Source organism: Acanthochromis polyacanthus, chromosome 11 (assembly GCF_021347895.1).
Source record: "Acanthochromis polyacanthus isolate Apoly-LR-REF ecotype Palm Island chromosome 11, KAUST_Apoly_ChrSc, whole genome shotgun sequence".
Lineage (NCBI taxonomy): Eukaryota > Metazoa > Chordata > Actinopteri > Pomacentridae > Acanthochromis > Acanthochromis polyacanthus.
The window spans coordinates 32,726,118-32,741,316 of record NC_067123.1 but is presented as its reverse complement, the minus strand read 5'-3'; the positions used below and the strand labels follow the sequence as shown (position 1 = coordinate 32,741,316).

The 15,199-nt window shown below is 40.5% G+C and overlaps 1 protein-coding gene across 4 annotated transcripts in view; it reads left to right on the top strand.

Annotated features, from left to right (window-relative positions):
* The first annotated feature begins 4,480 nt into the window (after positions 1-4,480).
* fam91a1 (family with sequence similarity 91 member A1) overlaps positions 4,481-15,199 on the top strand; it is a 34,023-nt gene continuing 23,304 nt past the window's right edge. The window contains exons 1-6 of one of the 4 annotated variants that reach the window (XM_022197832.2): positions 4,481-4,816; positions 7,662-7,746; positions 8,578-8,729; positions 10,525-10,582; positions 12,607-12,674; positions 14,326-14,439. In XM_022197832.2, the coding sequence (XP_022053524.1) occupies positions 4,745-4,816; positions 7,662-7,746; positions 8,578-8,729; positions 10,525-10,582; positions 12,607-12,674; positions 14,326-14,439 (549 nt within the window). In that variant the 5' untranslated portion in view covers positions 4,481-4,744. The remainder of the gene's footprint in view (positions 4,817-7,661; positions 7,747-8,577; positions 8,730-10,524; positions 10,583-12,606; positions 12,675-14,325; positions 14,440-15,199) is intronic. The other 3 variants (XM_022197833.2, XM_022197830.2, XM_022197831.2) reach the window with 3 other exon arrangements.

Here is a 15,199-nt window from a genome sequence, read left to right as displayed (position 1 = left end):
CTGAACTGAACTGAAGAAGGTAAAATGTCCTCAACAACCAAAGTAAGAAGGCCAGTTTCCTTCGACTGAAACTCCTAGGAGTAGTTCTATTTTGCAATAGGAAGAAATGGATGACTAAACCAAGGATACTGATGACATTATTATGCTTACAAACATACACAGACACACTGCTTTGAATAAAATGTGTCTGGGAAAATATTTCCATAAAAAAATTTAATAACTTGGCTAGAAATTCTTATAAAACACATTTGCTTCCTCTCTGTCAGTCTCTTTAAAGTCCTGCAGTGCAGCTGTCCTTAATGTGAATTACTGACTCACAGATTTCTATTTTAAACCCCTTCTAAATTATCTTGATGCATCCATGTACCATTAGGCCTCATCTCTGTTATCAAGCCGCCCATCGCAGCACACATTTACAGAGCTGTGGCAACAGACCATCTGTGTTTGTCTCTCCACTGCTGCAGAATCCTCTCTTTGGACCCCTCTTTCCTTCATGATCTCTGTTGCATTTTCCTATTTGTGATGCTTTTCTTCTATGTTTTGCTTGCCGTCATGGCCTCAGTTTGTATTTCCCTAGTTGAAGTGTTTGTGATGATCCTGCCGTCTACAGAGAACAAATTTCATTGGGCCATTAGCAACATTAAGTCTTCTAATCATCCCTGTGTCAGCTACTGATTTACTCCCACTTACGGGGCCCAGCCTGCCTGATATATTTAGACGGCTAATCGTTATCGTATATTATTAAATGCCAATGGCTGTGAGTGACATTTCACAAGTGGCAGTTTCGCCTCACACCTTAAATAAGAACTGCTGGTGGAGAGTTGTCATTCAAAATTGTCTCAGGATTTGAAAAAAGAGTCTAACTACTTTCTATTGATGTGTCTGTACATTCATTATGCAGGAAAATTCAAATTTTGAATGTTTTACTGCCAGATTATTTATGGGGGTTTTTTCCCCACAATTTGTGTCCAACTCAAACTGAAACAAATGTGTATGATGATAGAACAATAATGTGTAGAAAACTCAGGTTTAAAGAGTCGAACTCAAGTGTCTGACTCCTTAAACCTAAAAAAGAGCTCTCATAATCAGCAGTAAACCTACACTGCGCTCTCTCTGACCAAATCAAACCAAAGAATAGTGCTGCTACACAACAGAAACTTTACATCAAAAGTTAAATCATAAGATTTGAGTGAAACTGATGAGTTTGAGACAAACTTGCTGTCAGCAACTTCTGTGACGAGGTGAATCCTTACCTCATGCCCTCTGAGGATCAATAATATCCAAAGTATCTTGTCGGTCTGATCAGAAGGAAACGCTCAGTTGCAAATGAAAGAGAGGTAAAACATTATCCAGACAGAAAGTGGGTAGCGTAGTCAGGGAAGGAGCATGACACAGAGAGGCTTTCCAGTTAGGCGCTGTGGAGATTGCCATGAGGCCACTGTGTACATTCCTGCATCTAAGAATAGTATCCTGGGCCACTGTGACTCCAACCAAACCTCTCATGTGACACAGAGCTGTTTGGTACCCAGTTGCCGGCTTAACAGCTTTGCCAGGGTCCAGTGGAGGGAGTGTTTATGATGGCTTCGGGAGGCAGAATCATCACAGGGTCCTGACTCAGCCATCGCGCCCATCCAGGCTGGTGTTGAATCAAAGTGTCCCTGAGCTGCTAACCCTTGTCCATCTTCCTGTGCGGCTAAAGTCCTCCCCCTCCTCCCTCATGTGTGTAACCCAGGATGTAGGTAAATATAGGACAGTGCTGATGGGCCCATTTGATCAGGGGAAACAGCTGTAAGAACCGGGCTCAGTTTTCTCCGAGGTGTTGTGCTTTGTTTCTTGTATGCACACGTATGAATGTGCACAGCTGGAGATGACTGCTTTTACTACTGCTCACCTGTGTGACATTAAACTTGTGTATCAAATAGCCAAGTAGCATCCAGTGTGTTAGGTCCTGCATATCTTGTACATAGACTGTGGGCTGCGTCAGTCAGTCAAATTCATTCAGCGTTGGCGATCATTTCACTCCATCTAATTCGATCTTTTGCCTTTTGAATTGTGACTGTTGTCCGTTTCATGTGCAGCCATGATGTCTATCATTTTCATTCTCTGTCTCCCTCATCCTCTCTTCCCATTAATTCTTCCAGTTGTGATGATATATTCCAGGGTCTAATTCCTTATTATGTGTCAAAAAAATGTTGCTTGCCATCTCCTACTTTTATTGAGACACAAAATGACAAAAGAACAACGAACAATCTAGTATTTTACTTTATGATCAAAACAATTTGTCATGGTTCAGAAATTATTTTAAATTAATAATTTTACAAATTTACAATTTGCCGGTAATGTCTTCTCTGTAATTTCTACACTTTAAAAAGTCTCCCTGAGGACCAGTTTTGGCCCGCAGGCCGCATGTTTGACACCCCTGCCTTCAAATCCCTCAAATGACCAGTTTAAGAGGGATGTCTGTGCACAGCTTTCACTACGTTAAAGCTCGAATCTTTGAGAAGGCGTTACAAACAGACATCACTTCTTCTTAAAGTGGTTGATGCAAATAAATGAGCATGAGATATGTGCTTTCGTACATGGATGAGAGGTAACAGTTACTCTGGACACGACTACTTATGCATTTTTGAAGTCACCAGGCAAATTACATGCATTTTCCTTCCATATCATCTTGTTTCCACTGCCTGCAGACCTTTAATCCTCCTCGTTACTGACAGTGATCATCAAGCTGTCATTTTTTAATCTCACGAGGGATCATCTGCTGCCCCTCTCTGCAGCTCGAGGGGCAGCGAAATGAATTATTATCGTGTTTGTTTAGCCGCATATGACAAGGAACTGGAGTTACATGTGGGGAGATTGAATGACTAGCTGTAAGAAAGTGAGCTGTCAGCAAGTGAGATATGGTGACATGGGAGCACAGCAGCTTTGGTGGACTTTGTCAAGCAGTGAAATCCTATACATGACTACCGGTTACTAAGTGACAGCTTCATGCTTTTAGGTCATTACTCAAGACTCCTGTAACGGTGAAGCTCAACATCTGACGAGAAACACTTCCTACAAGCTGCAGGTTGAGGTGCAGGGAAAAGATGATGATTTTCCACTTTAACTTCTTCTTGCTGATTTAAAATCTCACTTTATTGATTGTTGTGTTTGTTTGTGCTGCTGAATAAAGCTACTTGAATGCACTCACATCACTCAGAAGTAAATGTGTGAAGTTGTTAATCTTGACTTTGCACTGTTCCAAAAACTGTTTTTAAGGCAATTATTGTTGCTTCAGCTATTCCATGTTTTGTTTGCTTAAACAATAATCACTCTAATACAGAAAAAAAAAATCAATGTGGGTTCTTAAAAGGTACATTTTGACTTTAGACCAATACATGTTTTATCAACCACAACATGCTGACACCCTTTTATGTGGTTCTACTAGGAAGTATCTCAGGATGTACTGTCAAGCCCAAAATTATTCATACCCCTATAGCAAACTTTGATGTAAAGATACTTTAATTCAACCAGCAAGTTTTTTTTGGATTGGAATTGACACAGGTGTTTCCCAAAAGATAATAAGATGACATACAGAAGGCATCACTGTGGAAAAAAATATTTCTCAGTTTTTATTTACATTTAAAAGTAGCTTTAAGTTAACATTTGCTTGGGGTATGAATAATTTTAGACTTGACTGTATATAAGTAACACTATAAATATTTTTTTACACTTTAAAGTTTTGTCTGACATTTTCTAAATTTTATTCTGTGGTCCAGAATAAACATTCATGTAAACAACCAGGGCTGCCAATAATTATAGAGGGCGCTGTAAATGAAGCTGGTGCCAGTGGTGGAAAGTAACTATGCATTTACTGAGTTACTAAACTTAAGCAGAATCCTGAGGTACTTGTACTTCTGACACACTGTATTTGGAGTAAGTAAGTGGTCTTCATGTCATCTGACCAAAAACAAGGTAACACAAAACAAGGGTCCTAGAAATGGGAACATGAAAATGCAGCCCCCTCTACTGCAGAGGCAAGTGAGTCCCAAAGGTGCTGCTCCAACACTATCACGTTTTAGAAAAAAAAGTATAAAAATATTTATTCCATCGAAATATTGCATAACCCTAAAATATTATTCCCGTGTAAACCGTGAAAAAGTATGTGTATTTACAGTGACAGTCCTGTCAGAATGTCACATTAACACATTTCAAGACTATTTCTTTTTATTTATTATCATCAGCAAAATTATTTAATAGTCATTTGAAATATCAGCAGGACCATAATATCCACGAAAAGTGCTGAGATTAAATCAGTATGAGGTGGTCAGGAGGGCAGGAATGGAGGAGGAGTTCTCACCTCGGTTTACCTGTAAATAACAATAACCTGACAGCTTGCTAACTCTCCTATGAACACCCCCGTATGTTACGTTTTTATTGTAAAAATACATTAAAACATTAAACTTTATTTAACAGTGCTGATGTGTCCCCACTCTCGAGCTCCATTCAGGTCCACGGTCACGCCTCAACAGGAAGTGACGGATGTGGCCACGAGCGTGACGAACGGCTTGTTCGAAAATACAACAAGGAAGTGACCATTTGTTGAGAAGCCAAATAACCACCGGACCAGCCGTCTACTCTCGCCGTGGGTCGCCTCGCACGGTTGTTGGGTGTCCGCGGGGGGTGAAGTCACCGTGGACTCGCCCGAGAGCCCGTTTCTGACCGTCTCCAGGGATTCTGCTTGTAGCCTGCTAGCTAGCTAGCGATGAACACGGACGTGGAATTTCACATCAGGCAGAATTATCCGTGGAACAAGCTCCCCGCTAATGTCAAACAGGTACCGTGTTTTAAACGTCTCCTCGGGGCTCGGTGAAGCGGTAGTGGTGGTGGTAGTCGGGGAGGGGGGCACCGCGGTGTCCTGCGGGGAGGGGGTGAACCTGTCAATGTCACCGCGGTGCTCTCCGTCACACGGGTGGCTGTCAGCTCCTCTCCTCTGCAGGAGCTTCACTGTCCAGCCGGAGCCATAGCTGACCATCATCACACTACGGCCATTCAGGGCTCCGCTCCGGCACACTGGCATCACATGACGGATTGTTTGATAGGTGGCGCCACATGATTTTAGCGCGTGGATGTCACCTGCAAATACTGCATATGCGCGTCATTGTGCACACAGTCTTCTGTGTTGCAATGCCATGACACATAAAGGGTGATTTTCCCACTAATGGTCTCCATAAATCCCTCCTCCTGCATGCTGCAACATGTCGTATTGGAGTGGAGGCGGGTTTATGTACATAGATTAGCTTTGTGCTGCTGTTTCAGCCGCCTGCATCCCTGTGCATCCCCAGAAAAGTTGGATTATCAATCAGAAACTGTGCTCCTCCAGGAACCTCAGGCCACATGCTCGTTGTAGATTGATAGAGGGATAGATAGACACCTAATTGATCTTTTGCGGGAAATCACTTTGTTAAAGCAGCTGCAATCACATCTCACACTGAACTGAAAACCATTCTGGCACAAAAGTTCCAAAACATGCTGAAGGATTTGAGATAGGTAATAAAAAAAACTGTAATATGTAATGTGCCAAGTATACAAGGGGTGGTGCTGATACAGTTGAACATTTTAAGAAAGTTTTACTGTCCCAAAACAGATTCAGTAACTTCATTTGGGCATATCCACCAATATCGAGCTCCCTTTCACATCAATATTACTTTTTCTTTATTGAACGTCTGTGTGCCCCACTTTGTGTATCAAACTTAATGTGGAGCAAGAAGTTTGTGATGCTACAAAGGACTCAATGATTGTAAGCAACAGATAGCACAGGTTTTTGTAATGGAACTGTCTCAAAAGATAAGAAAGCAAATTTTCCTATTAATGGTCTGCATAAATCCTCCTCATGCATGTGACAACATATCATAGTGAATTGGAGGTGGGTATGTGTATCTAAATTTGCTTTGTACTGCTGTTGGAGCTGCCTACATCCCTGCGCATCCTCAGAAAAGTTGAATTATCTGTCAGAAACTGTGTAACACCAGGAAGTCCAGACCTCCAGGGACCTCAGGCCTTGTGCTTATTGCGTATCAAGAGATACAGATATATTCTTTATTGATCCTTTGCAGGAAATAATTTTGTTGAAGCAGCTACAGTTACAGTCAAGAACCAACATCTAACACTTAAAGCATTTCTAACACAAAACTATTTACAGCAGTACTAAAACATACTGAACAATTTGAGCAAGGTAATACAAGTATTTGTAGTATGTAATGTGTAAAGTATAAAAGGGATTTGTGCTGATACTGTAGGACATTTTGAGAAAGCTTTTCTTTCCCTGTTGTGTTAGTAAAAAAAGTTACTGAATGATTTTTAACAAATGTACACCCTGTTTTTTGTAGTGGCATTGACGAAGAACTCTGTGTTTTGTCCTTGCCATGTCAAAAAATCTGAAAGGAGATTTTCTAGTGGTCTGCATAAATCCCTCCTCCTGCATGCAGAAACTTGTTGTGGTGAGGTGGAGGCGGGTTCGTGTACATGAATTAGCTTTGCACTGCTGTTTGAGGTGGCTGCAACCTTGTGCATCCCCAGAAAACTTAAATTACCAACACTAACAGTGCTGCTCCAGGGACCCCAGACCTCCATAACGCCTCACACTTATTGTGTATACAGGTGGTTTGTGCTGATGCAGTACACATTTTCGGGAAGTTTATCTCTCCCAAAACAGATTCAGTCACTTCAGTTCAGCATATTCACCGATACTGAGCTGCCTTTAGATATCACTGTTGCTTAAATTAAAAATCTGTGTGCCTCACTTAGGTTATCAAACTTAGTATGAAGCCAGAGATTTGTGTGACACTAAAAAACTAACTGAATGATTCTAATGAAAACGTTTTTTTTTTTGTTTTTTTTTGGTAATGAGGTTGGTCAAGAAACTGTTTTGTGCTTGCAATGTCGGAAAAATATGAAGTGTGATTTTTCATGATAGTAATAGTCTGCATGAATCCCTCCTTCTGCATGAGGCGATGTGTAGTGAAGTAGAGGCGGGTACATTTGCATAAATTAGCCTGGATCCTTGCGCATCTTTAGAAAAGTAGGATCACCAACCAGAAACAGTGCAACACATGCTTAATGTGATATAATTGCACATTTTGAGGATGTTTTTCTCTTCCAAAACAGATCACATCCAATACTTACATTCAGCATATCTGCCAATATTGAGCCGATGTCCGCTCTTCCTCTCTTTGAATTCAAACTCTGTGTGCTTAATGTGCTGTATCAAAGTTAATATGAAGCCATAAATTTCTGTGGCACTAAAAACTGAGTGAACTCACTGAGTTTTGCAGTGCCATTGGCATTGAAACTGTACTTAATAAGGATCTGCTTAGTCCAGTCAGTGTTGGTACCAAGGATTGGTGCACTCCTGGGAAATTGCACTACTGAAATGTGCTACCAAGCAACCAGATTTGACAAAATTCTTACTTTGTTGCCTAACTTTCAGTATGAGTCAGAATCAAGTCCCTTATTGCACTTTCCTGTTTACATGTTGGATATTTCTAAATGAGTGACCAGCATTTAAAACTGTACACATTGCACAGCCAGTGAGGAAAAAGGAGGGTTAATAATCACCTTCTGCTTCAGTTTTACGCCCGAGCAAGGTAAATGTGAACTTGTGCTCTGTGTTTACTCTGCAGAGTTTGGGGAACTCTCAGCGTGAATATGAGAAACATGTACTCCTGTACAGCATCCGCAATCAGCTGCGATTCCGCAATAACCTAGGTGAGTAAGTTTGTCCTTCACCCTAGTGCTAAACATACACCCTCTAGTATGAGACACATTAGAGTTGAATAGAGTGTGAGATTAAAAGAGAAAACGTCAATTCTGGAAGATTGAATCTTATCATTTATACTGCATCTGAAATGTCCAGTTTTTCTCACTGGTCTGCGTCAGGAAACTTGAATCTCGTCTTATCACATTTGGATGCGTTTGAGTTGGTCTGAAGGTTGAGCTGGCATTGATTATGATTAATTATGACTTTATCCTTAAGCATGCTTGCTCTCAATCAAGAATAAGATAAGATGAGATAAACCGTTTTTGCTCCCCACGTCAGAGGAAATTTCCATGGTTACAGCAGCAACATCTTTCAAAGCAGCACTAAACACACGTGCAGTAATATGTACAGTATATATAAGAATGAAAAATGATTAAATACAGTATTACTACACTATAAATGACATCAGCATACAGTGGCTTGTGGAATAAGTGCAACTGTAAAAGTGCAAAATGGCAGCAGTGCAAAGAATTGTTGTGCAGATTTTACCATGGTTTACGATGATATTATAGGGTCCAGTTTTTGTTAACATCAGCCCATTAAGTAAAACGTCACTGAAAAAATGTAATAGCTGCTATAAGCTTTTCATGGCTACATAATAATAATATACACTCAATAATCAATTACACTACTTACCTTGTTGCCTTCTGGAGGTTGCCTAGGATCAGGGTGTCTTTTTTTAACCTGCATCGATCAGGTGTAGATCGACTGCAAGTGTAATTATCTGAACACTCGCCTCTGGCTGCGACCTGACTGCTGCATGTTTGTTTTACGAGCAGTGCGCCACGTGAGGAAAGACGAGCGCAAGTATTATGAGGAGCTCCTGAAGTACAGCCGGGACCACCTGATGCTGTACCCCTACCACCTGTCCGACATCATGGTCAAAGGGCTACGGGTCACTCCATTCTCATATTACATAGGAATCATGGAGGTGAGTGCTTCGTGTTGCATGGCCAAAAAGATGATGATGTACTTAGACTTTTCTGTTATCATAATCTCTGTAAACAGATTCACAAACACCTAAATCCATCACCGATCTGCTTCACGTTGGTTACAGAACAATATGGCGTTTGAAGTCAAAGGAAAAGAGCAGAAATTTTTATTGTACAGCAAGATTTTCTAATTGGCTTGGAAACATCCACTCTCTGGTAATTTAAATTGAACAATGGCTTCAATTTTAGCGTGTCTTGAAACCACTGCAGGAATGTCGGTTTTACACAAAGCTAGCTAAGAGACCATTACAATCTGAAGGATGTGAGCTTTTTACAACTCCCTGCTTTTGTAGATAGTTTTTTTTTTGTTGCGTGGAGAATAGTAGTATAGCGTATGATTTGGTACACCTGAATAGATCTGCTAAATGATATGTGCAGTTAAAGTGATTATAATGTTTAAGAAAAATTAGTCTTTGTCGCTGGCTGGAATGAGCAAACTGTGAATTTGAAATTATATGGAATTTTCCTGTCAAGTAAGAGGGATTATGTTACTTAGTTATCAAGTCAGAACATTTAACAGCAAGAAAGAAGAAAATATTTTCTATTTTTCAGGATTTTTTTTGACTACACACAACAGTAAACATGATTTGTCCACAATAAAGGCAATGAATATTTGTTTCTCTATTCAAATCTGTAATTTTTTTCTGTTATATCTGACTGTTAACAAACATGTCTATTATTCTTGAGTAAATGAAGCCCCAATTAGCAAAACTGGTTAAAAAAAACTAATATACTAATCATTAAAACTATAAATATATTCAGATTATATCTTTTTGGCGCTGATGAGTTTCCTTTGGCCTTGGCTAAAAATGCTTTAGGAGACACCAAACATGTTGAGGACAAACCCTGCTTTGAGAAGAGAGTTTAATATATTTCCTGTCTTGGTGGATTTGGCATCAGTCAGGCACTAGGTGTCAGTCAGCATCTAGCAAAGCCTCCCATAGCTGCTCAGGGAGACACAGAGGACTGACCCCAGGACAAACACACCCCGAGAAAATCTTTGCTGTTTGCTCTGCAGTCAGTTTGGGCTTTGTCTGGCTGACAGATCGCACTCACTGATAAAGCACAGTCTGTTGTTTGAGGCAGTCACAGCCGGGCTCACGGAGCACCAGTCTGTTAGAGAGTCTGACCAGCCGGGTTCTCCTTGACTTCTGGCATTTTCAATTAGATTACAAAGTCTGAGTCCATGTGCTCACGCGGCTGGAAGTAAAAGTAATCCACACTATGTACAGAAGAGTATTTTGTAGCTGGTCACATAGACGTTTGTTGTGTTATTACTTTATATAATGCTGTCAGATGTGTTTCTTTTACCACACAACAATGTGTATACAAACTGTGCAGATGCTAGCTGACACAAACGATTGTTCCACATTTAGCGTACTTCCCATTTCATTAGAACAGATGTGATTAACATGCCCTGTGTTCTTTTACTTCAAATATAAACATGAATAAACCATTTTCACTCAATGGGGCTTCACCCACTTTCCTATGCATTGCTAAACCAAACTCGACCGAGCTTTAACTGTAACCACTAAATTGCCGATGGCTATGTCATATTCTGATAATCCGTCTTAAGCACTTAATGAAAACGGGGAGTAGAAATTAGCACGGCTGCCCAGATCTGCTAATCCTGTTATTAATCAGAGGCAGGGGACACAGAAAACAGTAAAAAAAGGTTTAATTCTTTCTTTTCCCTGTCTCCCTTCTCCTTTCTTCTTTTTTTTGCACCTCCAGGATATTATGAACAGTGAGAAGAGTTACGACTCCTTGCCCAACTTCACTGCTGCTGACTGTGAGTTTTTTTTTCTTTTTCTTTTTTGTCTCAGTTTCCCCCTTCTCTCCCACAATGTTGAAATGACTTTACTGAGGTTTTGTTTGCCTCCCACATCTACTGTCTCCGTGTCTCTGGTGTCTTTTGCACATCTTTCCCCAGTTTTTGTTTGGTTATCTTGATGGGCGCACACTCACTATGAAAAGAAAGTTTGTAGGAAAATGATTGAGGTTAGGAGGTGATTTTAGGGGCGTTTCAAACTTCTTTAAACGTCCCTAAAAGTTCTTTGACTTTGCAGTTTTATTTATAGTGCGCATCAGTTCCTCAATATTCATCCTTAATGTAACTAAAGCCTGATTTCTGGTTTGTTTGATTGATTTTGATAATAGGTAAACTGTTTAAAATATTCACTTGTTCCAGCTTTTCGCTTGTGAATATTTTCTCCTTTTCTGTGCTTTTTATGCCATTTTAAACTGAATGCTGAATTTTTTCAGACCAAGCAATTAAGCAGGAAAATATTTGAAAGTTTAATTTTGTTTTTTTGTCTTTCTTTTTTGCATTTTGGGAAAACAGATTTTTTTAACAAATTACTTAAATTAAACCAACATGTCAAAATGTTTTGTTTTTTTTAGGAAATGGAGCTTTTCTTGTTTACTGTTAAATGTGAAGATTGGCACCTGGATGCCAGACTTTTGGCAGGAGTAGCATATGTTGTTTGTTTGTGTTCTTGACAGATGCATCTGTTTTTATGAAAAGTTTTTTGTTTGGTTCTGTGTTTTGGATTTTTGAATTTCCCTTTATAGGTTGCTACGCTTTCTCTTAAACAGATCGCCTGGTGGTTTCATTACTTCATGAGAGAATAGGTTTTTACCTGCTGACTAGCATTAATAATGCATATAAAAAATTGATTTGGCAATGCTTTTTGATTGGCTGATATAAATCCCACTTTATGGTGAGTGAAATTGCCTCTCAAAAATCACACTGCCACTTTTCTGCGTCACTGAGGAGCTGTGTTCATCTGAAATTATTGCAAAACCCTTTAAGATGAACTGAAAGTTGAATGTCAAGTGTACAAGTCGTTGCTGCATTCTTTGACTTTCTGTTGTCAAGTGAAACAGCGTTTGGTGTGAGAAAGTGAGTGACAGAGTCCTGGCAGTACAGGACCTTCATGCTGCGTAGACAGAAGGCTGCCAGCAGGCTGTCGTAGCTGTACTCGGAGGGGCCTCTCTCCACTAATCTCCCTGGAGGAGCTTTGGAAGTGTGTCATGCAGAAGTGGGTGGATGGAGAGGCAGTGAGAGTGTGCATGAAAGCGTTTTACGTGGGTGGCTGTTTGTGTGTTGTGTCTGTGTCTTGGTGAAACAGCAGGATACGTATGTACGATTCTGCAGCGTTAGGTGGCCGAAATGCCGAAAATGTCCCTCACTTGTTCCTGTTTTCACTGGCAGCCATCCCAGCACATTTTGCTCTGCCTCTTCCAAGCCTGTGCAGCACAGCAAAGAGGAGGTGGCATTTGTAACTATTTCCTACCATAAGTCTTTTGCTATATTACCCAGAATTTTCTAAAATTAAAAAGATATATATTTTTAACTTAATTGCAAATGAAAATGCATGCACAAGGTCTCATTATCTTCAGAGATTCCTCCGTGTTTGTTGATAGATAGATTAGCAGTGCTTTAGTGTGTGTGCATGTCTGAATGGGGGGATTGTTTCAGAGAAGGAGTGTGGGTATTTGTGTAGTTGTGCTCCCTTGGCAGAGTTTGGATGAGTCACCGTTACCTCACAAACCTTGCAAAGCTCTTTCGTTCGCTGGAATAACTCTCCAATATGAAGTTTGAAATATCCATAAAAGTCAATTCTCAGACTTTGCTTTTTGCTGTAATTTTCCACTGAGGATGGAACTAAAAACGCCAGAGACACTTTTGCAGCTGCACTGCAGCCGGATTTATTTCCTGTCAGGTTAATGTTTGGCGATTACAAGTTCATGAGCCATTACTGAGTCATGATTGAGTGTTATTGACTTGCTCATTTTCCCATAATTCCACAGGTCTGAGGCTGCTTGGCATTGGAAGAAACCAGTACATCGACCTGATGAACCAGTGCAGGTCCTCTAAAGTAAGATATGTTGAATATATACTTTTTTCTAAAGTAAGATATGTTGAATATATACTTTTTTCTCTCTTTCTTTTAAACAACCAGATGATTTATAGAAGGCAAAATGAATTTAAAGATTTCATGTCTGTGCTTGCATTATGAGCACTGTTCATGCACATTTAGTACAGCATATTAATTCCAGTGGTATTTTCGCTGGTTGTCTTTTCAACAGCAATATATAACCTAAAATTACTGTAATATTTCTAATACTCTAACCAAATGTTAAGCCTCCGAACCTTAAATAATTTCTGTTCCTGTTGCATTGTTAATCACTGTGGACTCATTTTTCACTGCAATATACAGTCCTGAACCTCTAGGAAACAGGTAGGGTTGGAGTGTATCCCAGTGAACATCCTGGCCAGGTCGCCTGTCCATCACAGGCCCACACAGACAGACAGACAGACAGACAACCAAACACGCTCACACCTATGGCCAGTTTAGAATCACCAATTAATCTCAGCATGTCTTTGGACTGTAGGAGGAAGCCAGAGCCCCCGGTGAAAACCCACACAGTGCTGGCAGCAGTATTAGCCACTGCAGCACTGTGTTGTTTTACAAAAAAACAAACAAACTGGAATCAAAATGTACAACACCACTGTGGGGAAAAATAAGAATAAAGTAGATAAAAGAATAAAGTGATTGTGGAATATCACAACTTTAAAGGGGAACTTCGTTTTTTTTCCACCTGGGGTCTGTTTCCATGCCATTTCATACATGTGAGTGATGGAGAAATGAATTTTCGACATAGCTCCAGTGTTTAGCCAGGCAGGCAGCTTAGCAGCTCAGCTAGCAGCTCGGCTAGCGAAAAGTATGGGGCAGCTGGCCCCCCCGCGTCAAAGTCCGCCCTAACGTGCTTTTGCCCCACACTGACCAGCTCAGATAGTCTCAACGAGTGTCCCACAACATACTAGAGATGAGAAATCGCGCGATTTTGGAACGAGATTTGCTTTCTAGTGTCCTGAGATTTGGATACAGACCACAACAAAGAGCGATCGCCTAGTAATGTGGAGGTTTTCGTTCGCTTCTCATCTCTAGTATGTTGTGGGACACTCGTTGAGACTATCTGAGCCGGTCAGTGTGGGGAAAAAGCACGTTAGGGCGGACTTTGATGCGGGGGAGCCAGCTGCCCCATACTTTTCGCTAGCCGAGCTGCTAGCTGAGCTGCTAAGCTGCCTGCCTGGCTAAATACTGGAGCTATGTCGAAAATTCATTTCTCCATCACTCATATGTATGAAATTACATATGGAAACCGAAAAAAAAAAGAAGTTCCCCTTTAAGCTTGGATTTGGATAATTTACAGATAAGTAGTTTAGAGACTGTTGCAAAGTTTAAAATTGGACTGTTCTTTCTGTTTTTACTCTCTGCCTCTCATAAGGCTTTTTGAAAGATATTCCTTTCAAACCTACTGAATTTTCGTATTTAAGAGGTTAAGGAAGATCTAAATTGATGTTTTTGAAATTTGTCCAAATGATCGTCTGTAATTAAAACATTAAAAGTTCCCACTTCTCTCTCTTTTTTTTTTTTTTTTTTTTTTAAACTTCCTATTCAGTCTGAGCTTCCTGCTAGCAGGTGAAGACATTGTAATCGCCTCCGTATTTGTCTCTTCCATCAGAAATTCTTCCGCAGGAAATCAGCACGAGACCTGCTACCAGCCAAACCAGTGGAGATCTCTGTGGAGCCGTGGTGGGTGGCACAGACGGGCTACATCACCGAGGACGACATAAGGGTGCGACACAACTTTCACTCTTTTCCATGTTTCTGTTTTAATTATTTGTGCACATCATGCCAAGTTTTATTTACATCGGCCAATGCCACAAATCCTAAATTTGCCTCAAGTGGCTTTAAAGTCTAGACAGTGTAGAAATATCCTCTGTTATTTGACCCTCGATGGAGATAAAAATGAAAGAAGTCTCAGGAAGAGCAACTGAGAAGGACGTGAAATGGACCTGCAGTAGATGCAATTTACAATATAGCCATTTAAGATGAAAGAACGTAAACATGGAGAATAATGACCCAGAAAGACATCAGGTAACTTCCAGGTGTAACAGAACAGATAAAACTGAAACTCCATGACTTTCTCAGCACGCTGAAGACCTAGAAAAAGGACGGCACAAACGCACACACACACGATGAAAACCTGAACCATGCATTTTCAGGCAGATACGAGAGGGAAAAATGCACAGAAGGCGAGAAACAAGAGCAGAGCTAATCCTCTTCAGGACGAAAATCCAAATAATGTGGCAGAAGACACACACAGGAGAGAGAGAGAGAACCAGGAGGAGAAGATGGGGAAAGGAAGAGGCAGAAAGAGAGCTAAAACTTGGATGCTAAAATGCTTGAAGGACAACAAAGAAAAACAGGGTTGGAGTGACGCAAATGTTTTATGGAAGTTTACAGGGATGTTGCTGGCACAAAAACATGAATTGTACTTTGTTTTGGATATAAATGTGCGTTTAGATATTTAATTCATCATGACACTGACTGGG